The sequence below is a fragment of the Boeremia exigua genome (assembly GCF_020726555.1).
Source record: "Boeremia exigua strain MPI-SDFR-AT-0100 chromosome Unknown C7974scaffold_3, whole genome shotgun sequence".
Taxonomy (NCBI): domain Eukaryota; kingdom Fungi; phylum Ascomycota; class Dothideomycetes; order Pleosporales; family Didymellaceae; genus Boeremia; species Boeremia exigua.
In genome coordinates this window covers 2,435,808-2,460,495 of record NW_025763520.1, presented here as the reverse complement: position 1 = coordinate 2,460,495, position 24,688 = coordinate 2,435,808, and the positions used below count along the sequence as shown (strand labels likewise).

At 59.3% G+C, this 24,688-nt stretch overlaps 12 protein-coding genes across 12 annotated transcripts; 8 read left to right on the top strand and 4 right to left on the bottom strand.

Annotated features, from left to right (window-relative positions):
- Nucleotides 1–2: 2 nt before the first annotated feature.
- C7974DRAFT_135583 (uncharacterized protein) lies at nt 3–987 on the bottom strand. Its single transcript, XM_046135468.1, has 2 exons — nt 711–987; nt 3–662 (listed from the first exon to the last, which is right to left on the bottom strand). The coding sequence occupies exons 1-2, from the start codon at nt 796–798 to the stop codon at nt 100–102; spliced, it is 651 nt and encodes a 216-aa protein (XP_046000650.1). The 5' UTR covers nt 799–987; the 3' UTR covers nt 3–99.
- On the top strand, nt 975–2,219 carry C7974DRAFT_135664 (uncharacterized protein). Its single transcript, XM_046135469.1, has 3 exons — nt 975–977; nt 1,028–1,099; nt 1,173–2,219. Exon 3 carries the CDS (start codon nt 1,177–1,179, stop codon nt 2,167–2,169), a length of 993 nt encoding a protein of 330 aa, XP_046000649.1. The 5' UTR covers nt 975–977; nt 1,028–1,099; nt 1,173–1,176; the 3' UTR covers nt 2,170–2,219.
- A 650-nt stretch (nt 2,220–2,869) lies between these two features.
- On the top strand, nt 2,870–3,884 carry C7974DRAFT_305933 (SUR7/PalI family-domain-containing protein; the record flags this gene model as incomplete). The annotated part of the gene is made up of 2 exons (XM_046138049.1): nt 2,870–3,305; nt 3,352–3,884. The coding sequence occupies 2 exons, from the start codon at nt 2,870–2,872 to the stop codon at nt 3,882–3,884; spliced, it is 969 nt and encodes a 322-aa protein (XP_046000648.1).
- A 720-nt stretch (nt 3,885–4,604) lies between these two features.
- On the top strand, nt 4,605–5,718 carry C7974DRAFT_135558 (uncharacterized protein). Its single transcript, XM_046135467.1, has 3 exons — nt 4,605–4,792; nt 4,844–5,019; nt 5,066–5,718. The coding sequence occupies exons 1-3, from the start codon at nt 4,746–4,748 to the stop codon at nt 5,566–5,568; spliced, it is 726 nt and encodes a 241-aa protein (XP_046000647.1). The 5' UTR covers nt 4,605–4,745; the 3' UTR covers nt 5,569–5,718.
- Nucleotides 5,719–7,844: 2,126 nt separating this feature from the next.
- C7974DRAFT_283195 (uncharacterized protein) lies at nt 7,845–10,286 on the bottom strand (the record flags this gene model as incomplete). The annotated part of the gene is made up of 1 exon (XM_046137603.1): nt 7,845–10,286. A coding segment is annotated over one exon (2,442 nt), but the record flags the coding sequence as incomplete, so codon positions are not given.
- Nucleotides 10,287–10,413: 127 nt separating this feature from the next.
- On the top strand, nt 10,414–11,119 carry C7974DRAFT_422155 (cwf18 pre-mRNA splicing factor-domain-containing protein; the record flags this gene model as incomplete). The annotated part of the gene is made up of 1 exon (XM_046144322.1): nt 10,414–11,119. Exon 1 carries the CDS (start codon nt 10,505–10,507, stop codon nt 11,117–11,119), a length of 615 nt encoding a protein of 204 aa, XP_046000645.1. The 5' UTR covers nt 10,414–10,504.
- Nucleotides 11,102–12,646, bottom strand: C7974DRAFT_422154 (zinc knuckle-domain-containing protein). Its single transcript, XM_046144321.1, has 3 exons — nt 11,966–12,646; nt 11,502–11,813; nt 11,102–11,446 (listed from the first exon to the last, which is right to left on the bottom strand). Exons 1-3 carry the CDS (start codon nt 12,548–12,550, stop codon nt 11,348–11,350), a joined length of 996 nt encoding a protein of 331 aa, XP_046000644.1. The 5' UTR covers nt 12,551–12,646; the 3' UTR covers nt 11,102–11,347.
- A 113-nt stretch (nt 12,647–12,759) lies between these two features.
- On the top strand, nt 12,760–15,812 carry C7974DRAFT_470107 (uncharacterized protein). The gene is made up of 4 exons (XM_046146445.1): nt 12,760–13,261; nt 13,314–14,128; nt 14,173–14,313; nt 14,357–15,812. The coding sequence occupies exons 1-4, from the start codon at nt 13,202–13,204 to the stop codon at nt 15,657–15,659; spliced, it is 2,319 nt and encodes a 772-aa protein (XP_046000643.1). The 5' UTR covers nt 12,760–13,201; the 3' UTR covers nt 15,660–15,812.
- A 1,905-nt stretch (nt 15,813–17,717) lies between these two features.
- C7974DRAFT_388890 (uncharacterized protein) lies at nt 17,718–19,798 on the top strand. The gene is made up of 2 exons (XM_046141312.1): nt 17,718–17,922; nt 17,970–19,798. Exons 1-2 carry the CDS (start codon nt 17,742–17,744, stop codon nt 19,553–19,555), a joined length of 1,767 nt encoding a protein of 588 aa, XP_046000642.1. The 5' UTR covers nt 17,718–17,741; the 3' UTR covers nt 19,556–19,798.
- A 258-nt stretch (nt 19,799–20,056) lies between these two features.
- C7974DRAFT_135509 (uncharacterized protein) lies at nt 20,057–20,729 on the top strand. The gene has a single exon (XM_046135465.1). It carries the CDS (start codon nt 20,154–20,156, stop codon nt 20,595–20,597), a length of 444 nt encoding a protein of 147 aa, XP_046000641.1. The 5' UTR covers nt 20,057–20,153; the 3' UTR covers nt 20,598–20,729.
- Nucleotides 20,730–21,341, top strand: C7974DRAFT_135510 (uncharacterized protein). Its single transcript, XM_046135466.1, has 2 exons — nt 20,730–20,764; nt 20,810–21,341. The coding sequence occupies exon 2, from the start codon at nt 20,907–20,909 to the stop codon at nt 21,213–21,215; it is 309 nt and encodes a 102-aa protein (XP_046000640.1). The 5' UTR covers nt 20,730–20,764; nt 20,810–20,906; the 3' UTR covers nt 21,216–21,341.
- A 1,293-nt stretch (nt 21,342–22,634) lies between these two features.
- C7974DRAFT_287881 (uncharacterized protein) lies at nt 22,635–23,954 on the bottom strand (the record flags this gene model as incomplete). The annotated part of the gene is made up of 1 exon (XM_046137631.1): nt 22,635–23,954. A coding segment is annotated over one exon (1,320 nt), but the record flags the coding sequence as incomplete, so codon positions are not given.
- Nucleotides 23,955–24,688: the final 734 nt, after the last annotated feature.

Sequence of the window (24,688 nt, the reverse complement as noted above, 5' to 3'; positions counted from 1 at the left end):
CTGCGGCCATCTTTCTTACGCATTATACCATTCACTTTGAGATTATGCCATATTAGAGCAAATCAAGACTGCCCAGAATCTGGTGATTTGCTGTAGTAATCAGGATCGAAGCTGTTGCAGTTCGCTCAGATCTAGAACCCTCAACTCCCTCCTTGCCCATAGCACGACTGTCAACACCAGCCCAGGCAAATACCCTCCTCCAATCATCATCCCTTCTCGCCACTCCCTGCCTTGTACCAACTCCAATACCACTGAGAGTGCACAAAGCACGCCATTAGCCGGGACACAGTATTGCGCTAGCAGTTCCTGGACCTCGTCTGACAACCCTGGAACTTCCCTCCGCCCCGTCTGCCGCGCAGAAGTACTAGTGTTGAGTCCATATCCGCCCACGCTCCTCCCCTTGCCCTTGCCCCTCCCCGAAGCCGTTTGGCCGTCGACGATTATACCGGCGCTGCGCGGCGGCAGCGGCAGAAAGTAAAGCGTGTATGCACTCGCAGCGAGACTTGCCAGTGCGAGGAGACTCGGCGCGAATGTCGAGAAGCTTAACAGCCCCGGCAGAGTGAGCAGTGCGATGGACGAGGGGAAGACGAGGAGGAGGAGCGTGTATAGGCGGGTTGAGGACGTGTCGTGGGTCTGCAGCGTGGTGAGGAGGGTTTCTTGATCTGCGCTGTGTCAGAGAGGTGGTTTTTGAGGGGCGCGGCTTGTCGTACCTTGGGCGTCCATGCCCGCTTCTACGGTGTCTTCGTCTTCTGAAGAGTCTGGGTACTGGAACGTTTTGCGGATGCGTGTCGCCGCCATGATGCAAGTAGAGATGCAGGAGCTGTGTATGAGCTGGTCTTACAGCAAAAAGGTTTTGTCACTTTTGGGGTCGGACGTTGGCCAGCGTTGCGCATAGGCAGCAATATTTGTGTGCTTTAGAAAGTGTTCACATGCGATGACGATGTTTTTGGACCCTGGATTTAGCGCGTTTGTGCCTCGTCGGAAATATCCAAGTTAGCTAGAACTCCATTCTTACCGGGTGGTACAGACCTGATGCATTTCAAGGTAGTGATTGGCGACCACCCTTGTCGCTTTCTCCAGCCATAAAAACTCGTGTGGGGTAATTCCGTACTTCTTTAGCACGTCTGTTTGCATTTATCGTCACGTTGAACCCATTCCTAAAAATATCCTAGCCAAATGGCCTACCCTGCTATCTACGACACGCCGTTCGATGAGCTGCCTGACAAGAAGCGAGTTTGGGTCGGCACGCCAGGCAGTCGCGAGGAGGGACTCGCAAAACTCGCTCTCCTTACACCTTCAGTCGTTGCCAAAGCGGCCGCCGACGAGATCAAAACCGGCCAACGCGTGTCTCTCAATTGGGAGCTGCCCAAGCTCGAAATAGCAGGGTTTGGCCGTCAGCCCTTTGAGCATAAAATCCTAGAGTGCTACAATGGCCTTTTCTTTGACGACGTGTATGCCTTCAATCCGCAGCAGGGCAGCCAATGGGACGGGTTGCGCCACTTCTCGCAGACCGTACCAGGGACAGAGGGTAAGGGACCGGACCAAAGAGTCTTCTACGGCGGCACTACTGGTGCAGAGATCCAGGACCGCGGTAGCACCCGAATTGGTATCCAGCACTGGGCTAAGGAGGGCATAGTCGGACGCGGTGTGCTTATTGACTATGCGTCCTGGGCCGAGACGAACGGGGTGAAGTACTCCGCGCTGAGAAACCATGAGGTCAAGCTCACGGAGATATTGGAGATTGCCAGGGAGTGCAACATCACATTTCGAAGGGGGGATATTCTGCTGGTCAGGACTGGCCTCACCAAAGAATGGGATACCATCTTGTCGCCTGAAGATAAGAAGAGCTACGCAGAGAACCCCGCAGACATGCAGCATGCAGGTGTTGAAGCTACCGAAGACGTGCTGCGCTGGCTCTGGAACGAGGGATTTGCAGCGGTCGCAGGTGATTCGGTCTCGTGGGAAGTATATCCGCCTTCAAAGCCGGAGCCTGTACTACACGAGTATCTGTTGGCAGGCTGGGGCATGCCGATTGGAGAGATGTTTGACCTGGAGGGACTGGCAGAGATCTGTCGAAAGGAGAATCGGTGGACGTTCTTCCTGACCAGTGCGCCGTTCAACATGCCTGGTGGTGTATCGAGTCCGCCGAACTGCATGGCCTTGTTTTAAGCATGCGCGTACATTACTGTAGACACCTGGAAACATGGTTGTAAAATTGGTGCGACATGCTCGATCTCGGCTCGCGCCGACGTCTGTGGCGTGTGGCTTTCACGATGCATACCCGCACGATCCGGCGAGCCTCTTCCCTTCAGCCTTACGGTCTCGCTTGCAATTTTTGCCTTGCAGAACATCGTCGGCGTCGATCATCCGCGTCCCCATTATTTCCCCGGCTGAAGATCCTATGATGTTGTTACACGTCGTCGCCGTGTCAGAAATTGGTGCTGTTGACATGCAGGATTGCTTTTATCAACACGCGTCGCTGCACATCCATAAGCATCATGTCGAGACAAAAGACGTGCGACGTCACCACAGCCTCAACTTTACGCGTCAGTCTGGAACCTTTATCAGCGCTCAGCAAGTGTGTTTTCAGAGCACGCCGGTGCACTTGCCAGCCAATTGATGGCGCAGCCCGTGTGCCTAGAGGATCGCTACGACCACCCGGCGGCTTGCGTGTCGTCGCTGCGCAGCGCTTTCCCGGGCACCCACGTCATAGCCTGCTGGCACCAAGTGCATCTCCATAAAAATTGAGACCGCCCCAACGACCGCGCGTATGAGGTTGGGAGGCCCTGAACTTGGACCTGCGACACCAGTTCTGTCTCACAACACTCTTTCGCTCCCAAGTCCACGACATCCGACATCACTGCACATAATGGGTCTCTTCGGTCGCCGCCGGTCGGACTCCACAGCAGTTGAGCGAAGCCACCCTGAACTCACCAAGCCACAACTCAAACGTGCAACACGAACACGCAAGACCTGGGCCCTGTTGACATCCTTTTTCCTATTCGTTGCCGTCATCTTCCTCATTCTTCTGCAAATCAGCGGCACATCCAACAGATATCTGCTGCGCGACTGGTACTTCATCCGCCTCGATCTCAGCAATGTTGTTCCGTCGTCGGTGCCCAACTTCGCCCTGATCAACACCATTGCGCAAACACTGGGTCTGCACGATTTCTACCAGGTCGGCCTATGGAACTTCTGCGAAGGCTACAAGGGTGAAGGCGTCACGTACTGCTCTCCGCCTGAGACACTGTACTGGTTCAACCCCGTCGAGATTCTGCGTAACGAGCTGCTCGCGGGAGCGTCGAGTGAGTGTCCTACACGCATATTCTACTACGCATCTAACAACCGCAGTCAACTTGCCCGCTGACATCAATGACATCCTCGACCTTATCAGGCTCGTATCCAACTGGATGTTCGGCCTCTTCCTGACGGGCACTGTCCTCTCCTTCGTGCTCATCTTCGTGATGCCGCTCTCCGTCTTCACGCGCTGGCTCGCGCTCCCCGTCGCGATCCTCGCCTTCCTCAACGCGCTCTTCACCACCGTCGCGTCCGTGCTCGCGACCGTCATGTTCGTCATCTTCAAGAACACTATTAGTGGCGTGGCTGAACTGAACATCGGCGCGGACATTGGCATCACCATGTTCGCTTTCATGTGGGTTGCCAGCGCCATGACCATCTTCGCGTGGTTCGTGCAGATGGGGCTGTGCTGCTGCTGCGCCAGCCGACGCGATGTCAAAACGGGCCGCAAGCGGGGCAACGAGAAGGCGTACTCCATGGACATGGGTACGCGAGGCGTCACCGACGGCGTCGCTGACCCTGCTGTGGAGACCGAGCCCAAGGTCGCTCATCCTGCGCGCGGCGTCAAGTTCTGGAAGCGTCGCTAGGCGCCTCGCGAAGATGAGATTGAGCGGATTGTAATACGCGCTCTAAAATGGTAAACGAGTGTACTGAGTTGGATCATTGTAATTGCATCAATTTGAGCAAGCGCGGCGTTGGTCTTGGTGGAATGATCTTTAATGTGGCTTTGGGTTGTATATGAACACTTGAGCTTAGACGTAGATAAACCTTCAGTAATGCATATCATCAACGATGGCTCGATGCTCTCCACCACCGAATGTACGTACAATATTTGCGGTCGACTTCACTATCTAAGATTCCCAATGCACAGGTGCTTACTACACTCAAGCCAAGCGAAGGATTGAGTCAAGACTGCTGACCTGGCACAATGCATATGCTCATTGCCTAAAATTAATTGAGTCCGGCGACACTGATAATCGAAGCCAAGAGCTCAGCTTCTGATGATGTTTTCCATGGGCGTTGTGGTCGTTCATGCGAAGCTCAAGGCGAAGCCACCCAGCAGCTGGGACACCAATCCCTCAAGTGGCAGCGGCCACCCCAAGTTCTCCCTTCACGCATATACACAAGTCCCATTGTGTGCTGGTCATCGCTTGCGACAGTCTTAAAGGCCGAACCTGGAAACTTGGGGACAAGCAGCGACCCTATGAACTGGTTGGCAAGGACAGTGGCATCGATCGAATGTGCCAGACTCATCGAAGGTGCCGGTACTGGTAGCCGCGTCGCTGTCTCAATAAACTTACAAGAGTCACACTTCTGCGATTCGAACACCGTTCTACTTCCCGGTCGCTCCTTCACTTTCACCGTGTCTGATGTCATAGCGCCTCATAAATTAGCACAGCCAGCGCCCAACCTTTCCACCTTCACCAACCTGCTCAATTGACGTGGTCATGGCTACATCTACAACCGATGGAGAGAAGAAGCCGTTTCGTGTTGAGTATGTCACATGTTCTTCTGTACGACTGCAACGGGGCTAATTCGCTTACAGAGCAGCTGCGCGCGGAGGCATTGTCACAATCGTAGCCGGTTCCGAAGCCGTCAAGTACCTTGTTCACAAAGCCGTTCTCATGGAACACTCGGCATACTTTGAAAAAGCTCTGCAGGGCCCTTGGAAGGAGGCGGAAGAAGGTGTGGTCCGTCTAGATGATGTCGAACCTGAGATCTGTGGGTAAACGTTCCTTCCTCTCATGTTAGAAACTTACGCAAGCAGTCGGCGTCTTCGTTGACTGGATCTACTCTCAGAGAGTCTCTCAGCTGGGTCTTGAGACTGAGTATTTAGGCATATCATACAGGAAGCACTTTCAGATGACGTGGTTGAAGGCCTGCATTTTGGGCGATCGCCTCCTCGCTCCTATGTTTGTCCAGGCTTTCCGGTACGATCTTGTTCACCACCTCGTGAATCATCAATCCGTGCTCTACGACACGATCATCTACGGCTTTAGTAACCTTGCGGCTGGCGACCCGTTACTGCGGATGGTGACCGACGTCCACATTTACGATATTGTCGAGGGCAGCGCCCACGATGATCAAGAGCTGCGAATGTATTTGCCCATGAGATTCTTACTCGCGATCAAAGACAAGTTCGCAATAGTGTTGGATACGCAGGAAGACGTATGCAACTTGGACACATGTGATTATCACGGTCATACCTCTGAGGAGGAGCGAAAGAAGTGCAAAAAGCGCCTAGAAGATAGTCGACGCGAGTGTTGTTAGGAGCACTTCCCGGCAGAAACAGAGATTGCAAAGCGAGATGGGAAGGCAGGACACAGTGAGCTACAGGCATCGACTAGCCTGACATGAGCATCGTGAGCCAGTGGATACAGTTCACAAACATCCGATAGCAATACAACGATTGCAAGAATACGCATACTACTATACCCACAGGACAGTCTGCGTGATGCAGACACGTACTACAGTGACAACAGACTAGTATCTCTAACATCAATCCATCTCCACATCAAACCGGATATCTAGAACCGGCAAGAGACCTTTACCACGTCTCCATCCCACACGCGGAAAACAACTATGCGATAGAAGCGTCATGATCACCAAAACATGCAGACTAAGACTATAGAACAGTATGTATAGTGTAAATATGTATTTTAGTATCAACAGGCCAATAGCTCGGGAATGAACCAGTCCCTACTTGAAACCAGATATATATAACCAACGAAGAACCTCCGCTACCTGCTGATTCTAAAAATCGGAGTGGGACGTATATCCCGCAAGCACTGGTAGTCACAACAGCAGAGACTCAGCCTCGAGACACACACTGGGATCGTTGCTGCGCGTCCCTGAACAATCACCCGAGCAACCAGTGCTGACACTCAATATCTGACTACTTATTTGCTAAGGTTAACTATCTAGCTACTCTAGCTCACGAACTGTCTAGCTTGAGAAATCGCCTGAAAGCAAGAAGGATTAACACACCCACCTCCACACACACCCAAACACGCCGCCAAACCCGTCTATTCAACGCAATTACCTATTTACTTCAGTCAAACATCCATCCTCGCTACTTAATCACCTATCCACGCCCGTGAACCACCCATCAGCTTCAGTCAACACCCGAATCACTCCTCTCGATCACCCAGCCACCCACTCGTTCTACACAACACGCTTTCCCACCTCCCAACCCTAGTACACCATACCTATATATGCCCTAAACCCGCTAGCCTATCTGCCAGCACACACCGCGCTCTCCTCTCTCGGTGCCTGGAGTGCAGAGAGCAGGGTGTGGAGTGTAGAGTGCAGAGAGCAGAGTGCAGAGTGCAGAGTGCAGAGAGTAGAGTGTGAGAGTGCGTGCAGGTCCACATACAGCATCGGCGCGGTCTTAGTCTCAATCTTGCTCTCTACCCCAGTCTCCGTCTCAATTTCCGTCTCAGATTTAAATTCAATTTTAATCTCCGTCTCAATCTCGAACCTGGTCTAGAGAAGAGAAGCTCGAAATCTAAAGAGGAGATCTGAATCTGAATCTGAATCTTGATCTTAGTCTTAGTCTTGACGTTGATTTTAATCTGAAGAAGACAATATCAATCTCGGTTTCAGTCTCACTCTTAACCTTACTCTTATTCTCGCTCTCACTCTTAATTCCCGTCTCAAAGTCAACGTTAATGTTAATCTTCATGTTAATTTTGAGAGAAGAGAGTCTTAGTCTGAAGAAGAGAGTCTTAGTCTGGAGAAGAGGTCGAACCTTAATCTCACTCTCAATCCCACTCAGTCCCACTCCCCATCCCACTCCCACTCTCCCCTCCTCTCCTCTCACTCCCACTCTCCCCTCGATCCCCTCCCAATCTCAATCCCAATCCCAATCCCACTCTCACTCTCCTCTCCATCTCAAGAAGAGAAACTCCATTCCAATCTAAACAACAACATCTTAACCCAAAACCCACACCACCAACCCCGCAACAGCAGCGACTACCCCCCGGCACCCCCGGCACCCCCCGGTACCCCCCGGCACCCCACGCCCAGCCAAAGCATCAGCACTCCGCACGAGCACGGGAGACGATTGCATGGCAGTGTCGGGCAGTGTCAGGTTAGGTAGTGTCGTGTCGTGTCATGTCGTGTCGGGATGGGACAGGACGGGTCGGGAGTGGTGCACCAGGGGAGCAGAGGATGAATTGCACTGCATTGCATTGAATGGAGTATTTCCCAGTGAGTGTGCGAGTGCGAATTGTGTATAGCGAGTTGTATATAGCGAATTGTACATAGCGGGGAGGGTATATTGGTTACACAGGCTTGGTGCTTCTTATCTAGGTGCGCTTAGGCTCGTCTGCGTCGGTCTTGGACTTCCCATCCTCACCCTCAGACCTCCCATCCCCACCCCCAGACCCCCCTCCCCCATCCTTCACCCCCTCCTCCTCGTCCTCAGGCACAAGCCACTCCTCCACCTCCCCCGCGGCGCCATTATCCCAATGCGCAGGCTCCCTGAACCTGACCGCCTTGGCAAACAACCCCTCACCCTCACCCTCTTCACCCCCCTCCCCTTCCATATCTACATCTCGCATCTCCTTGGCCTCCTTCTCCTGCGCCTCCACCCTAACCCGCTCCAGCGCCTCCTCCAACGCCTTCCGATCCTGCACGCCAGCCAGCAACCGCAGCAAATCAGGCGCAAGCTGCTCGTCGACGGGGACGTGGGGCATGACATCCGCGACACGGCGGACCATCTGGGCGCCCGCGTAGCCGCGCACCATGACGCCGTGTGTGTACGCGTCGGGCTCGACACCAGCGTCTTGCATCAGCGCGCCCACGCGCTCGGCGGCGGCGACCTGCTGGGTTTTGAAGAACGCCTGCATGAAGATGTTCCACGTGAACACGTTGGGGGGGACGTGGTTCGCCATGTGCGCGATGAGGGCAGCGGCGTCGGCGTACTGTGCGCGGGCGCAGAAGGCGTGCAGGAAGGCGTTCCAGGCGATTGGGGTGGCGGCGAGGCGGACGAGGGTCGGGTGCGCGCGCGGCGTGGCCAGGATGTGGGTGTAGGCGTGGTAGAGGCGGGCGAGGTAGGGTAAGGGCAGGGGCGCGAGGGCGTGGATCTCGGTCTGCAGGACGAGGTAGAGGGCGGCGGGGGGCGGGGGCAGTTTGGGCGGCGACGCGGGCGTGTGCGAGGCGGTTTCGTGGTCGAGGGCGTCGCGCATGGCGCGGCTGCCGGAGCGGGTGAAGGGGGCGAGCGGGGCGGGGTCGAAGAGGGAAAGGTACGCGGCCCAGACGCGGGTGTGGTTGCGGTCGGCGACGGGCTTGTTGTGCTCGCAGGTGTAGGCGTAGTAGAGGTAGTCGGTGGCGAGCCAGGGGTCCTGCAGCTCCTTTGCCTTGGCCAGGCACAGCTCGGCAAAGGTGTTGAACATGGCCGGGTCGGCGTGGGTGGTGCAGCCGTGGAGGAGGATGGAGTAGGTGTATTTGTCGGGCGTCAGGCCGTTGGCCTCCAGCGCGTTGAACACCTTGAACGCGGTGGTGTAGTCGCCAGCCTCCATGGCGTTGCGCATGATGACGTCGTATAGCAGCAGGTCCATCTTGACGCCCAGCTTGACAAACGCGGCCACGATGCCGGGGGTCTCGCGGTAGTTGGCGACGTCACGCATGCTGCCACGCAGAATGGTGGCACAGGTCCATCGGAAGAGGTCGCTGTTGACGACGTTCTTGCGCTTGTCTTCGGTGGCGTCCCTCAGACGTTTCTTCAGACAACCCAACGCAAAGTCGTACTCGCCAGCATGGCCGAAAGTAGAGGCATAGTGCAGTACGGTGCCGAGCGAGAAGCGGGTTCTCTCATAGATGACGGCGACGTAGATCTTCTTCAAGGTGTCCACGTCGACCAACCTAACGAGGCTGTGCAGCAGATCCTGCGAGTACACGGCCGTGTCGAGGTGACGGGTGCAGTTGAGGAAGGTGGCAACGAAGCGGCGCGTGTTGGCGTCGGGCGTGGGCTCCCAGCCCTGCCCGTCTGGGTAGTGTCCTTTGAGGTGCAGGAGCGCCAGGTAGGCCAGGGCGTCGGCTATCAGGGGGAAGGTTTCGCGCGACAGGTGCTCGTCGGTGGCCAGCACGGTGATGAAGTCCTGGGCGTATGCGGGCTTGTGGTGCAGCATGTACATGAGCGCGCCCGCGCACTGGTCCTGCTGGTCTCCGAGGCACTGCCAGTTGAAGTAGATGCGCTTCCCGCCGTCTCGGTCGACGCCCTCGAGCAGCTGTTCGGCCACATCGCGGCTCTCTTTCGAGTGGCGGAGCGTGATGGGCTTCGTGAGGGCAGCGAGCTGCGGGTAGACGGAGCGTTCGAGGGCAGAGAAGGCGCCCAGCAGCGACGGCTCGTCGGCCCTGACGTGGAGTGTTCTGAGGTCCCACTGCTCGAGACTGAGAATGTAGCGGCGCAGCGAGCGGTACTGGCCGTCGTAGAGCAGCTGGTTCTGGTAGCGTCCGACGTCGCGCTGCAGGCGGGCGGTGTGCTGTTCGAGGCGGTCTTTCGCGCGGGCAATGTGGTGTGCGCGGAGGCGGGCGGCCTGCTGGGGGGTCAGGCCCTCGAGCTGCTCGTCCAGCCGCGCCTCCCACGGGAGCTTTTGCGAGTAGCGCGAGGCTCTGGCATCGTTGGTCGCGGTGGTCCTATGCGGGCTGTCTGCGGGCGCGGCCTGGCTGTCGGTGGCGTAGGCGCGGGCGTGGTGGTGTGCAAAGGACGCGATGTCGAGGTAGCGCAGGTCGGCCGGGCGAGTCCTCGTCGGGGCGAGGCAGGCGCCCGACTGTGCAGGGCCGAGGCGGGGGCGGTGCGGGAGCCCAGCGGCATGCGCACCCGCTACCGGTCCACGACGCAGCGCTCGCGCGTCTTTCTGCGGTGCGCCATGGCGTCGCGGCGGCCCAGCGGACTCGGCGAAGGCGCGCGGGGCCAGCCAGGGCAGCAGGAGCCCGTCAGCGCTGGCGATGAGGCTGGCACTGGGGAAGCGCGCGCGGGGCATGGGAGAGATGCGGGCGTCGGCGTGTTCAGCGGGCCATGGCGCGGGCTGTGGTGGTGGTGAGGCGCGGCGCCGAAAAGCTGGAGCTCCCGAGCTGCGCTGTGGTCCAGCCCGCCCGCCGCACTCACCTCCGAACTTTTGGCTCCGCGGTGGTCAAGCTTGCAGGCACGTCAATTCTACTCGTGTCCAACCTCGCACCCACACCACAACACACCGCCGCCATGTCGACGCACGAACACCTCTCCGCCGCCTCCAACGACCGCAAAGCGCGCCTCGCCCAGCTCAAATCGCTCAAGCGCAAACAGCCCTCCTCCGACGCCGACACCACCGACATCACCTCCGTCGCAGACACCACCTCCCCCTCCACCACCACACTCACCGCCCCCGCCTCCCCCCCCGTAACAAGCACCTACCTCTCCGGCCGCAACTTCGACCCCAGCACGCGCACCCTAAAACTCGGCTTCGAACACACCCCCATCGCGGACCCAACCTCAACCCTCGAATACCAGGCCGCGCAACTCGCACTCCAGACGCAACAAGCGCAGAAGCAAGAGGATGCAGACGCGCCACTCGATCTTTTCAAACTGCAGCCCAAGAAGCCGAATTGGGACCTCAAGCGCGATTTGGAAGCGCGGATTCGGGAAGGCGGGTTGGAGAGGGGGTTTGAGGGGGCGGTGGTAAGGGCGGTGAGGGAGAGGGTTGGGAGGGGGAGGGAGGCGGGGGCTGAGGGGGTTGGGATTGAGGGGGGGGAGTTGGTTGGCGGGGTGAGGGAGAGGGAGGTTGAGGAGGAGAGGGAGAGGAGGAGGGAGGAGGTTGAGGGGGAGGTTGAGGGGTGAGGGGGATGGGGGATTGCTGGGGGGGAGATTGAAGAGAGCTTGCTGGAGCGAGAATGGATGAGAATGACTGAGAGTGACTGAGAGACCACGGCGAGGGTCATTGCACTGAGGCCATTGCACTGAGACGTCATTACACCGACACAACGATACCACGCCGCTTCTTGGGTATCTGAGCTAGTAATACAAAAAAGGCTCGAATGCCACATCCATCTGCAACCTGACCCCACCTCACTGCCCGTTCATTGCCCGTGTCAGCGCGACTCGCTTGCTGAACGGACTCAGACTGCGCTCCCTCGGCGCAGGCGCTGGCGCTCGCGCAGGCGGTGGCTGTCGCGCCGGAGCACCATCCCGCCCGTTTCTGCCTGCAGGCGCATCGCCGAACCTGCTCCGCTCGCCCTTCTGCCGCGGTTCCCGTCCCCACCCGGCATCGCGCTCGCGCCGTGGACTCGGCGAGCGGCGTGCAGCGCGGCGCTGCGAGAACGGACTTGGGCTGCGCTGCGGCCTTGGCGAGCGTGCCCTCGGCCTGGGTGATCGTGGCCTCGGTGATCGTGGCCTCGGTGATCGTGGCCTCGGTGAGCGTGCCCTCGACCGCGACCGCGACCGCGACCGTGAGACGGCACGCTTGGACCGGTCGTCTGCTGTGTCCATGCGGTCTGCGCTCATGCTCCTGCTCCTGCTTCGGCTGATGCTCCGGCTGATGCTCCGGCTCATGCTCCGGCTCATGCTTCTACTCCTGCTCCTGCTCCTGCTCCTGCTTCTACTCCTGCTCATGCTCCTACTGATGCTCCTACTGATGCTCCTACTCCTACTCCTGCTCCTCTCACGTGATGTCGATATCGGCCTCACCGCGCGCCGGCCGTGTCTCCCTGCGCTCCTGCCGCGCTGCTCCGGGCTGAACGAGCTCAGGCGGCGCCGTGTGTTGCGGTTGCGGGTGCTGTGGCGCGAGACAGACGACGGCCGCGTGTTGCGTTCGCGGGCGCTGTGGCGCGAGACAGACGACGACCGCGAGTCCATGGACACGGAGCGGCGGGCGCGCTTCGCATCGACGGCCGGGCGCTTGCCCTTTGCATCACGGCGCGGCGAGCGCGACGGCGAGCGGTTGGTGGAGATGGTCGACACCGAGTCGGGCGACGAGCGGCTGCGGCTCCTGCTGCGCTTGCGGCCGGCGGCGCGCCCGCGGTCCTCGTCCTTCTTGCGCAGGATGTCGTCGGCGACGCCCTTCTTGCGCACGAGGTCGGTCAGCACGTCGGTGGTGAGCTTGGGCTTGAGCGTCGGGTTGAGCAGCTGCTGGGTGCGCGACGGGCGCGGCTTGTAGGGGCGGTCCTGGGCCTTGGCCTTGCACTCGTAGCTGTAGTGGCCGCGCTGCAGGCACTTCTGGCACTGCGTCGTGGCCGAGGCCTTGGACGGGCCGGTGCCGGGGCGGCGGAACATGGCGCGCGGGTGGCAGTGTGGTGGTTGAATGGCAGTGTATGGTGATTCTGATAGCAGTCCTGTAAAGCAATTCCTCGCTGCAAGCTGTGTCGCGTGTGTCGTGTCGCGCCAAGCGGCTGGTATGAGGTCAGTGACAGAAAATCGCCCGTCACGTGCACGGCGAAACCCGTCGGCTTTCTGACGCCCACGGCTGCACCACCACGGGCTCACGCACTCAGCACCCCGCCCACGCCCTGCCCCGCGCTGCGCTGCCTTGCCCTCGCCGCTCCGCCAATTCCTCGCCGCCGTGTGCGCCCGCCTGCCGCCGCCGGCTCCTCTCGCTACGCGCCGCGCCCGCGCCTCCAGCGACACACCGCAGCCCACGACCCGACCGCGCAGCATACAGCCTCGAATGTCGGCACACCACAATGTCCAGCTTTCTGGCCCTGCCCACCGCGACTTTCCTTGAGCATCCCATTTCCTGAAGCGCCTTGTTAAGCTCCCTTCTTTTGGCCCCGACCGCCGCCCCTCCGCTGTCGTTTTTTCTTGCGCCCGCACCAGCTCCGTCGACGCGCCGCTGCAGTCCCGCCCACACGCACGCCGCAGACTCACGCTGCACACACCGCAGACACACGCCGCTATCCCGCCGCACCCCTCGCACCCCCCGCCCACATGGCGTCTGCCGCGCCCTCGCCGCAGGAGCAGGCGCGCGCGAGGCTGTCCTTCGCAAAGGTGCGCACCGTGCTGCCGCCCGCAAATTATAAATTATGCTAACCCGCACGAGGTCGCCGCATCTGCTCTCAAACCACCCTCCCCCACCCAGCACGCCAGCGCCAAGCCGAAGCCGCCTGTTGCGACGCCCCGAATCCTGAGCCAGCCGCAGATTGCCCGCTCTGTGCCCGCCGCCGAGCAAGCACGCCCCGACACGAAAAATGAGCTGAACGGGTCCGCTGGGAGCAGCGTCGACCGCACCGGACAGTGGACCGCCGCCGCCCAGCAGTCGGCCGCCCCCTCTTCCGACGTCAAGCAGGACCTGCCCGAGCGCCCCCGCTCCATTGCCCTGGCCAAGGTGTCTGCTGCCGAGGACAGCAGCACCCAGCTGTCGTCGTCTGACGGATCCGGCAAGCCTCCCAGCATCGACGGGAAAAGCGTCGCGTCCGCCACCACCTTTGCCCTCGATGAGAAAGAGTCACTGCGCCCCGACGACAGCGCCAGCCTGCGCGCTGTCGAGGAGGAGGATGTGACGTCTCCCGCAGACTCGGTCGTCAACGACTCGCGCCAGGGCTCCGACAACGGCGCCGCTCGCGCCTTCCGCGACCAGCTGCACGAAATTGCAGTCATGAACCCCCAGTCGCAGCGCGGCGTCCCCCCAGGTCGATTTCCCAATCTCGCCACCGGCCCGCACATGTTGTACGACCCTAACCAGGCCCTCAACGGCGGCCGGCCCATGTCGCAGCCGGTCGGGAGTGTCATGCCCCCGATCGCCGGCGTGCCCTCTGCGCCCGACGAGAAGCTCATCGAGGCGCTGCAGTCTCCACGTGACCGATTGTTTGTTGTCAAGATTGAGCAGGACTTTATTGATTTCATCAAAGATTCTCGGTGTGTGTGCCAAATCTTCCACCGTGCTTGGCTGACCGCGACAGTGAGAGCGAGTATTCGCTGCCCAACTGCAACACCTTCTACAGGATGCTTGCCCACCGCCTTGCCGACTACTACATGCTTGGCCATGTTGTCGACTCGACCATGACTGGCGTCAAAATCACAAGAACTCCGCTGTGTCGAATGTGAGTATATGCACATGCCATTACCTACCCCGCTGACCTCCAGCCCACCCCCGCTGTCACAGATGGTCGACGCTACCAAAGGCGCAGACACGCCGCCTGTCGAGCTTCCTGCGCGCAAGATCATGCGCCGTGAAGACGCCAAGTCGGGCACCAACACAGCCTCCAACTCGCAGAACCCGTCCAAGACAGCTTCTGAAGCCGATGGGAGTGATGGCAGTAACGACGGCAAGGACAAAGCCGCTCTGACGCGCGAGGAGCGCGAGGCACGGTACCGGGAGGCCCGCCAGCGCATCTTCGGTGCCGAGAGCGAAGAGTCCACTGCTGAGAGCACTGAACTCACAGAAGAGAAGGCGAACGACATGTCGCGATCGAGCTCCGCGTCCGGCAAGAAGAAAGCCAAGAAGCAGCGCAACTACGACGACGACGACTTCCAAGCGCGGTCGCATTTCAATGTCTACTACCCGCAGCAGTTCGCGGCGCCTGGGTACACGCCTGAGAACGCCGTCTACTACAACGGCTACCCGGGCGGCGTGCCGCATGCACAGTACACGGGCGGAAACCCTGCGGCCTCGCCCCCCACAGCCTACGGCAGCCCATACCCAAACTCCCCCGACGCCCAGCCTCAGTACGGGTGGAGCGGCCAGCAGTTCCAGCAGAACGGGTCGTACCAGAACTTCGGACAGATGCAGCCTGGGTATGATCTCTCCGCCGACTTCCAGCGCGGCATGTCTTTCCAGAGTCCGGTGATGCCCTCGCAGGTCACGCCCAAGATGGCCAACACCCCCATGGCGCCGTACCAGGAGCCGTTCCAGCAGCCCCCGATGCCGTCCCAGGGCTGGCCGCAAATGCCCCAGCAGCCGTACCAGCAGCCCTTTGCCACGCCCAACAACCGCCCCGTCTCCGCGCCCCAGCCCCAACCCTACGCCTACGGCCAGTTCCCCCCAAATCCCTACAACGGCCAGCCCAACCGCAACCAACACCCCATCCCCGGCAGCTACCGCCCGCAGTTCAACCCGCAGAGCCAGGCCTTCATCCCCGGCAGCCGCAACATGCCCTTCCCGCTGCAGGGCCCGCCGCCCTACCCCTTCCCCATGGGCCACCAGCCCTCGCTCTCCGGCCCGCTGCCGCGCATCAGCCCCCCCGCCCCCAGCCCGCCGTCCTTCGGCCCCCCGCAGTCCCACGCCGCCCCCATGCACCGCGTCGCCTCCCAGCCCGCCGTCAATCCCAGCAGCATCGCCAAGTACGGGACGCCCGCGCACCTGCCCGCGAAGCCGCCCGCGCCGCACCACGCGCCGCCCAAGTTCGATCTCGGTTCGCTGAACGGCGCACGGGGGGCGGCGGGATAGGTCTTGTTTTGGGGGGACGGTAGGAAGCGCGTGATATGCGGGTTTTGTATGCATTGCGAGGACAGGGGCATTGTTTCTCCGGATGGAGAGGGAGTTTAAAAGTCCGCGGTTTTGTAGTGTTAATTTAGCGGAATCGTATGGCGAGGTATCCGATGTGCAGTTTTGCGATTTGCTGTGTCGTGCTTGGATTGCTGTGTGTGCTGATACTAATACTAATACACCGAAAGCACAGCACTACCATGTACTCCACGCCACCGACGGGGCATCCACGCTCCACGCACACCGCAGAACTTCCGACACGACGCCAGCAATCGGGATTCCAAAGCACGCCATGGAGTATCGAGGGCTGGCGACTCTCTCGTCTTCTCTACTCTACTCTACTCTGCGTCCAGACCACCACCTTCACACCACAACATCTCTCCCCCGCCGTGAACCATTTCGTAAACCGTGTCATGCTGTACCCGCGCCTCAACACGCCATCCAACCCCAGCCCCTGCCCCTCCCCAGAAGCCCTAAACCTCACCGCACGTGTGCGTCGTGTGCTTGGGGTGATCGCTCCCACAGCCCTCCGCCCCTAGGCCTCGGTTCCCCGCCGACTTGCTGATGTGTCTACGTGACGGCTCGGAGCTGCGGCTTTGCGGGTAGACAGGGTCAACGGGGGTTTTTGGTCCTGCGTGCTTGGAGCCGTGAGGGGTTGGTTGGGCGGGTCTGGGTGCGCTGATGCTCCGTGCAAGCTGCTGTATCTACCTACTTGTTTGTTTGTTTGTGGTTCTTGCGCCGCGCTCGGAGGGGTGGGTAGAGCTATAGACGGCGTCGCAGGAACTGCAATGACTGCGACAGGGCGTAGGTAGTACGTCGTTCTGCCGCCGTCCAGCCGTCCACTGAACCCCACGCTTCGAGATCCATGACCCGACACGCCTCTCACGTTGCAGAATAAACGGCGAACCGAGATATCAAGCCAAGTACACCACCTGACAGTAAGGTATGGAAAACACCCAAAAACCCTATAGAACACTTTTTCACCTACAATACAGGTACCGTCTACCTAAACTCCAACTCTAGGTATAATAATAGCTACAAGTTACGTATTCTGTAAAGTTGGTACGCTCAGGGTCTTAGGTATCCGCCATTTTTTCTGAAACTTGAGAGCACGCCTAGCTGCAAACCTGCTATTGTACGTACCTAAGTACACCCCGGCCATAAACCCCCTAGGTACTCGTGTGGCAATCGCCATTTCCAATCAAGATCCACGCACGCTCCCAAATGTTTCCTTGCGGCGAGCAAGACGTCATCGCCCTGGAACGCACGAAGAAGCTCCGAGCCCGCCGCAGAAAATTCTAGAGTACCGCCGACGCCGGGCGGGAGTGCTAGCTGTACCAACTGTGCAAGCACGCGCGCGCGGAATTCTGTGCTTCACGTGGGCGTCTGGGTTTTGGGGGTGGGGGCGAGGGGGGTGGAGGGGTTCGTACGAGGCACGCTTTCAAAGCAGAGTGGTACACGGTAGGTAGGGTGTGGTTGTGGGCTGCGGGGTGGCGGAGACGCAGGGTTGCGGTCTGGCTGGAGTACTGTACCCGGGAGAGTAGATGTGTAGACAGCGCACTTAGCGACGTGCAAACCATGTCGATGTCCAGGTGTGAATCTCGCTGCACCGCCCGCCGAGCACCACTTGCACCACACACCTCACCCGCCCACATCTCGCATCGCTGTCTCCGCACCCCGCCCAAACCCAGCGACAATGGAGAGTCTGTGACGTCGCCGCTAGCCCGGCAGAGCCCCCGGCAGAGCCGCATGTGGAACCTGCGTCAGGCCGCGCACCAACGGGATGCGAGCGCTTGGGTGGAGTCGAGACAAGCCTTTGGCTGCAAGCTTAGCCTGCTTGTAGGGCTGACGTCTTGACGTTGTCGCGGGATGACGTCGGGTGCGTGCGCGTGGAGGCAGGGCAGCCGAGGCGTGATGGGTGACGATTGGGGTCTGGAGTAGCGTGGTCGGGGGTGGTGCTGGCCGGGAAGGGGTATATAGGTAGTGTGCAGGCCCCGGGGGGAATGTCTTCACTCCAGTTCACGAGATCATCTTCTGTGCATCATGGCTGCTGCGACGGAACACGCTGCGCTCGACGCGCATAAAATGCGAGATGAACGGCACTCGAATGAGTCGTCGATGAGGGATGTAGAGAAGAAGCCCCAGATGCTGGCGGGCGGCGCGAAGGATATATTCAGGCCCCGGATCATTGCTATGGCATGCATTGTGTCCATGGGCGGCTTCAGTACGCACCCCCACACGCATGTCTCACTGTCGCTAACGATGGTACAGTCTTCGGATACGACACTGGCCAGATCTCCGGCTTCCTCGAGATGTCCGACTTCCTCGAGAAGTTCTCGGACCAACGCAGCGCGCCCGATGCTCAGAACCCCAACGGCGCGCCGTCGTTCAGCAACGTAAGGTCTGGGCTCATCGTCGCCCTGCTGTCCATTGGCACGCTTGTCGGCGCGCTGGTCGCTGCGCCCATCTCCGACAAGTTTGGCCGCAAGTACTCAATCGTCTTCTGGAACATCATCTTCTGCGTCGGCGTCATCGTCCAGATCACGACCTCCACTGCCTGGTACCAGGTCGCGATTGGCCGATGGGTCGCGGGTCTGGGAGTCGGCGGCCTGTCCGTTCTCACGCCCATGTACCAGTCCGAGACTGCTCCGCGCTACGTGCGTGGAGCTCTCGTGTCATGTTATCAACTATTCATCACCCTCGGCATCTTCACCGCATACTGCATCAACTTCGGCACCGAGAGCGACGAGGGCTCACGCTCCTGGAAGCTGACCATGGGCATCGGCTTCATCTGGTCGGGCTTGATGGTCCTCGGCATGGTATTCATGCAGGAGTCGCCGCGGTGGGAGTACCGCAAGGGCCGGATCGCCGAGGCGCGCAAGACCATCGCGCTCACGTACGGCGTCAACGAGGACCATGCCGAGGTGCAGCGCGAAATCCGCGAGATCGAGGCGAAGATGGAGGCCGAGCGGGCCGGCGGCGGCAGCCACCCGTGGTACGAGGTCTTCACGGGCCCGCGCATGGCGTACCGCACGCTGCTGGGTATCACGCTGCAGATGCTGCAGCAGCTGACGGGCGCAAACTACTTCTTCTACTACGGCACCACGGTGTTTGCGTCCACCGGCCTGTCCAATTCCTACGTTACGTCCATCATCCTCGGCGCTGTCAACTTCGGATGCACCTTCCCCGGCCTCTACATTGTCGAGAAGTACGGCCGCCGCCCGGCGCTTATCTACGGCGCCCTATGGATGTTCTGCATGTTCATAATCTTTGCCTCGCTGGGCCACTTCGCCCTGGGTCCTGAGGGCAATCAGTCCCAGGGGGTCGGTTACGGGATGATCGTGGTCGCCTGCCTCTTCATCGCCGCCTTCGCCTCGACCTGGGGACCGATCGTCTGGGCAGTAGTTGGTGAAATGTACCCTCAGCGCTATCGGGCAAAAGCTATGGCGCTGTCGACAGCCTCGAACTGGGTGTGGAACTTCCTGCTCTCGTTCTTCACGCCCTTCATCACATCCGCGATCGACTACCGCTACGGCTACGTGTTCGCAGGCTGCTGCTTCGCCGGCGCGCTCGTCGTGTACTTCTTCGTGTGCGAGTCGCAGGGCCGCAGTCTCGAGGAGATCGACACCATGTACCTGCTCGGCGTCAAGCCGTGGGAGAGCAAGCACTGGGTCCCGCCAGAGGGCGAGGAGCTGCCGACCGTCGATGGCATGTATCTCACGCCGGGCGCGAGGGGGATTAATAAGAAGCAGGAGGCCAGGGCGCCCGAGCAGGATATGCTGGAGAGCGTGCCCGAGAGCGAGATGCAGAGTAGTGGTGCGGCGGCGCCTGCACCTGCGCATGTGAGAGGCGATTGAGTGATGGATTCATGATTATGACTGTCTTCGGGTGTTTTTCTAACGAGAGCATGGAGGTATTCAGACATTGGAGCATAGCGCGGCGTTTGTAATTTATAGTGTGAATTCACATGCACGTTCACGATCCTCGCACACCACTGAGCTTTCTAATGCGGACGAACCAGTTTATTGTAATGAGCCGACAATTGTCTGTACTAGCCTGTGCTTACAGGAAGTTCTCCGGATGAATAGACATTATCTTGCCAAGAAACTCCCTACAAGGGCTTTTGTCGAGGACTCTACTGTGAAGGATGTTCTGCAAAGCGTTAGCGCCATTTCAAACAAACGGCAGGTCCCTCGTCACATTGCAAGTCTTTCTCTTCTGCACCGGACCTTCACTTACCCACTCCTCGTCCTGCTCATGAATTGTTCATGCTCCCACCTCCTATCCTAAACGGTGTCTTTCACCCAATACCTGCACGCGTCCGCAACCACGGCCAGCATCATCGCGATCGACGAGCAGTTCACCGACGACTTGAACGCAGCCTTCAGACTCTGTGCCGAGGACCGTCTTGAAGAGTGCCAGGAGCAAGCCCTAGGCCTTCTGGAAGAGGACGCTATGCCAGAGTATCACCGCATCAGAACGCTCATCCTGGTTGGATCGATTCTGGGTGACTGGGAAGAAGCAGACAACTGCCGCAGGGATGCTTGGGCGTTGTACAAAACAGTGCGACGTTGGCATCCCAAGGGCAAAGACCGAACTGCCGACGGGCACTTGGACGATTTACGCGCTGAGCTGGAGGACTTGGACGAAGCGCTCGAGTCGGATGCGCCAGGCTGGGACGAAGAGGTGGACGAAGACGAGGATGTTCCTGTCAGCAATGATGAGGACTTCATCGAGGACGCCAGAGCGGAGCTGGAGTCCCTAGACATGGCTGATACTGCACCATCTGCCATTGCTGCCAGCGCAGACGTGGCCGAGCCCGCTACGACGTCCACGGCAGCTGTGGAATCCGGCACGGTATATGTACCCCCAGAGCAGGCTCCCAACAACCCCTTCTAGCATTTCGGAAGCGCAAAAACAAGTATCACAAGCTTGACCTGGAGGTGGCTTTGCAAGCTGGGCCTGACAGCAAAATCGTAGACGCCCGTCTCTTGAGCCGCCGCGGACTCCGTTTGGGAGCGTTTCATTCGCCGACGTAGCGTAGTCTGGCTATGCACTACCAGGAGGTAAGTAGGCCCGAAGAGTCGTTTCACACAAGCTGAGAGTCATAGCAGACGAGAAGCAGAAATGAGTGTCCTACCTGCATGGGGGAGGTTCCTCCGACTGATGGCTCGCGGGGTTTCATTGAGAGCTTAGCCAATCCAGAACATGTACAACGCCCTCCTCGAGCTTCTGGCTTGCTGGATGTATGCCACGCCGGCCTGTGACTTATGGAACTTGGACTTTTTACAAAGCTCGTTGATTCGTGGAGAACTTGAGCAACAGACTACACGTATCTCCCAAACCTGCGGTCTTCACTACGAGACACATGAGAAGGTATTGCACACTGTCTTCCTGTCCTTGCTAGCTGTTTGGTGGGATGCCTTCCTTGAAGAAATTAATCTTCTGAGTACTGTACTTTACAGAACTGTACCTTCGCTGACCACTACCTGCCGTGATGATGCATGGACTTCATGATCGCAATACATCAGAGAGTCTTGCTTGTATCTGGACATCACATCGCCACGACTCACCCACGCCCAGCAGCGCAGCGCAGCAATACAGACGCACCAAGGCAGCCAGCAACCCCACCGCACGCACCAGCCGTGAGAGTCATGATATCGGACTGGCGGACGCGTAACGCTGGGGCATACCACCTCGCCCTCAACCCTTGAGTTCTCGCGACGCAACCGAACGCGATCGACCATAGTGCATTCGCACGCCCCATATATGAACGCTCTACTCCACTCGCCTCGCCTCCAGTCCCGACGCAGCAGAACACGCCCTCCCCTCCCTGAGCCTTACACCTCCACTCGCGCGCCACAACATCATAGCCCCACACCCACACGACCAACAATGCCTCGTTCTGCAGCCCTACCACCCAACTTGGCCACAACAAATTCTCAACGCGGTCGCCACCCAACCCAAAGACCCACGGTACAATATTTTCGGATAATTAGAACCTAGCTATTAAAAACCCGGGATACCCACCGTGACATGCGCCAAGCCGCCATTGGCCGCCGTCACTCACCAACACGAACGGCTGCATGAGACGGAGCCGAGACGGCGCTGATAAAGCGTATTTGGAGATCGGCCAGGGGAGGCGGGACGATCTCGAGGATCGGTTGTGCAGTGCTGCGTGGCGGGTTGTGTGCGTGTAGCCGACGTGGGGTGTCGATGAGAGGCTGAATGACGAGAGCAGGGTGATGTTCGCGGCGATGTTGAGAAGTGGATGAGGATACTTGTGTGGAATGCTTTTCAGTCTATCTGCTAATCTAACTGCGCTTGTAGGTGTTGTGTAAATATCCTACCAGCCGTTGCTGCGTTTCTTAATCTCGCGACGTATCGCCTACATGGATGGGAGGGAGAACATGGCTCCATGATATGGGAGCGATGGAGAATGGGTAGATGAGATGTAGTGATGGTGAGGTTGGGACGGTAAAGATAGTCGCTTGAAGCAAAACCAACGCCAAGGCGATGCATAAGAATGTCGATAATTACAAGTAGTAAGTGCGTGATACGCATCTCCAAGCAGCTCTTTCAGAAGCGAACCGAGGCTTTGCAGCCAGCGTGTCCAACGTCTCACGGGTGCAAGCTCGAGCGCAGCGAGTGTGGACAGATGGCGCAAAGCGTGACGATAAGGTTTGAAGTATATAAGCTTTGTACTCCTGCTGACGTAGGTTTGATGGTTGTAGCACAGCAGTGTCGTACACGGGACGATCCAAGAGCTGAGGTGGGGTGTGCATGTCCTCACCCGACTCGTTCCTGCAGCTGGAGGAGATGCGACGCGATGCAATGAATGGAAAGATCAGAGACTCCAAAACGCCGCCGTTTGGATATATGGTGAAAATCAAAGAGCAAACACGGGAAACTGTACAAAGCGGTGGTGATGCGAGCTTAGAAGTTCTGTGCGATGCCAGAGTTTCCTTGTTGTGGGAAGACCGAGGGGTTCTCGATCCTCGTGTTCCGCCGCGCTGAGACGTCCCGGATGACGGGCTGCTGACCAGCACCATAGGGGTCGCTCTGACCGTACGGGCCTTGTTGGTAGTAGCCCTGGTTGTCGTAGTACTCGTTCGGGTTACCCATGGCCATGCCAGGGTATTCACCCGAGGCATCGGATCGGCCAGCGGCAGAGTAGGACGATGACGCGTTAGAGACCCCACGTTGTACGCCGGCCTGGTTCTGTGTCGAGTTCGGCGCAGCGCCACCAATGGCACCGGCACCAAGCGCGCCGAGGCCATCAGAGTCCATGGTCTCGCGACGTCCGTTCATCAAGGGGTCGTTCGAGCCTTCGGAGTAGGCTCCACCAGTGGGCGAGTGCGGTGTGTTGTAGCCGCCAGGGTTGCTGTTGCTGTCGGAGAAGGTCATGCCGCTGGTGAGGGTAGTAGAGGCCTTGCGGTTTGAGCTGGTCGCGGTGTTACCCCAACCGCGGTAGCCGCTCGAGTCCTCGGCCATCTCAGATCCCATACCAACTGCAGGAAGAGTGGGGTCGTTGTTGGGGTTGAAGCCATACTCCTCGACCTCCTTCCTTCGCTCCTCCTCGTTGTTCTGACGAGCCTTGCGTTTCCTCCATAGCATGATACCAGCTACAAGCAGCAGTGCAACAACAACAACGGGAACGACGACAGCAATTGCGATCTTGCCGCCGCTGCTGAGGCCGCTCTGTGCAACGCCATCTGCCCTCTGAGGTCCGGCAGTGTCGGTGCTCGAGCTGGTAAGAGTGGTAGCGGTGGATGCTAGACCGCCGGTAGTTCCAGTAGCGGCGGGTCCCTCCTTCGTTACGATGGATGTGACGACGATGGGAGTGGGGGTCTCGCCTTCGCGGGATGCAGAAGGGGTCACGGTAACGATAGATGTCGCAATCTCAGTAGTCGAGGGTGGCGCAGACGGAGCAGTGACGGTCGAAGTCTGAGGCGGTGGCGCACTCGTGGTAGCAGGGGCAGCGCTCGACGGGGATGGGGCAGGTGCGGCCGACGATGGGGCTGGTGCTGGTGTTGGTGTCGAGGCTGGAGGAGCAGACGATGCCGGCGGCGCCGAAGAGGCAGGAGGAGCTGAGGTTGCCGGCGGTGCTGAGGTCTCTGGCGGCGCCGAGGACGCAGGCGGTGCTGAGCTCGGAGGCGCTGCGGACGACTCAGGCGGCGCTGCTGAGGAGGGTGTGTTAGGGGCCGGCGAGGACTGCGCAACAGAGGGTGTAGACGGCTCCGGCGCAGCAGACGAGGGCGCTGGAGCGGCCGACGTTGGTGCTGCGGACGGTGTTACAGGCTGGGACGATGCAACAACAGAGGGCGAGCCAGGAGACGAGGGAGAGGCAGGAGCTGCCGACGACTGGGTCGGCGCTGCCGAAGGAGAGACAAGGGAGATGAACGTACTGGCAGCAGTGTTGTTTGCCGACGACATATTGACAATTGCAGGCACGCAAGCCCGGCAAAGAACAGTAATAAGCGGCGACGGCAACAATCGCACAGAAGAGAGTGCGAGGGCGAGGAGGCTAGTGTCGCGGGTGCCGGCAAGACGGGTTTCTTGGTTTGTTCAATGGTCCCTATGCACGCTCGGCGGGTGATGCGCGGGTCCACAGTGCTGCAACAGGCGGTGGGACAGCGCGAGTGATGATGTATGGCGCAGGCAGAGCCAGTGAAAAGTGCGAAAAACGGGGTTGCGCGCGCGCGGTGAGCGGAGGCCGGGCGAAAGAGGAGGTGTTGCAAGCAAAGTGGAGCGCGGCGCGAGGAGAGAGGCGATCCGAGCTCCGCTGATCCAAAGGGCTGCCTGATTTGGGCAAGCTGAGGTTGCTGAGGCACGCACGCTACCAGTGTACCAATGAGGGCCGGGGGAGAGCCAATGATTGAGACGGGCTGCGACAAACGTGTTCACTCTGGGAGCGCGCAGAGGGCATCTTTTCAGGACTCGCGGCCAAGGCGCGCGCTGGCAGCACGGCTGTTTAGGCGGCATGGCTA

Excerpts from the sequence above, each read along its gene's own strand:
- C7974DRAFT_135510 (XM_046135466.1), top strand. The coding sequence starts at position 20,907 with ATGTACAACGCCCTCCTCGAGCTTCTGGCTTGCTGGATGTATGCCACG.
- C7974DRAFT_470107 (XM_046146445.1), top strand. The coding sequence starts at position 13,202 with ATGGCGTCTGCCGCGCCCTCGCCGCAGGAGCAGGCGCGCGCGAGGCTG. Across the intron at positions 13,262-13,313 it reads CGAGGCTGTCCTTCGCAAAG|GTCGCCGCATCTGCTCTCAA; the intron begins GTGCGCACCGTG and ends AACCCGCACGAG. Across the intron at positions 14,129-14,172 it reads GATTTCATCAAAGATTCTCG|TGAGAGCGAGTATTCGCTGC; the intron begins GTGTGTGTGCCA and ends TGACCGCGACAG.
- C7974DRAFT_135558 (XM_046135467.1), top strand. The coding sequence starts at position 4,746 with ATGGCTACATCTACAACCGATGGAGAGAAGAAGCCGTTTCGTGTTGA. Across the intron at positions 4,793-4,843 it reads AAGAAGCCGTTTCGTGTTGA|AGCAGCTGCGCGCGGAGGCA; the intron begins GTATGTCACATG and ends ATTCGCTTACAG. Across the intron at positions 5,020-5,065 it reads TGATGTCGAACCTGAGATCT|TCGGCGTCTTCGTTGACTGG; the intron begins GTGGGTAAACGT and ends TTACGCAAGCAG.
- C7974DRAFT_135664 (XM_046135469.1), top strand. The coding sequence starts at position 1,177 with ATGGCCTACCCTGCTATCTACGACACGCCGTTCGATGAGCTGCCTGAC.
- C7974DRAFT_135509 (XM_046135465.1), top strand. The coding sequence starts at position 20,154 with ATGCCAGAGTATCACCGCATCAGAACGCTCATCCTGGTTGGATCGATT.
- C7974DRAFT_135583 (XM_046135468.1), bottom strand. The coding sequence starts at position 798 with ATGGCGGCGACACGCATCCGCAAAACGTTCCAGTACCCAGACTCTTCA. Across the intron at positions 663-710 it reads AGCGGGCATGGACGCCCAAG|ATCAAGAAACCCTCCTCACC; the intron begins GTACGACAAGCC and ends GACACAGCGCAG.
- C7974DRAFT_388890 (XM_046141312.1), top strand. The coding sequence starts at position 17,742 with ATGGCTGCTGCGACGGAACACGCTGCGCTCGACGCGCATAAAATGCGA. Across the intron at positions 17,923-17,969 it reads TGTGTCCATGGGCGGCTTCA|TCTTCGGATACGACACTGGC; the intron begins GTACGCACCCCC and ends ACGATGGTACAG.
- C7974DRAFT_422154 (XM_046144321.1), bottom strand. The coding sequence starts at position 12,550 with ATGTTCCGCCGCCCCGGCACCGGCCCGTCCAAGGCCTCGGCCACGACG. Across the intron at positions 11,814-11,965 it reads GGAGACACGGCCGGCGCGCG|CCGGAGCATCAGCCGAAGCA; the intron begins GTGAGGCCGATA and ends CCGGAGCATCAG. Across the intron at positions 11,447-11,501 it reads CAGAAGGGCGAGCGGAGCAG|CCACCGCCTGCGCGAGCGCC; the intron begins GTTCGGCGATGC and ends CCGGCGCGACAG.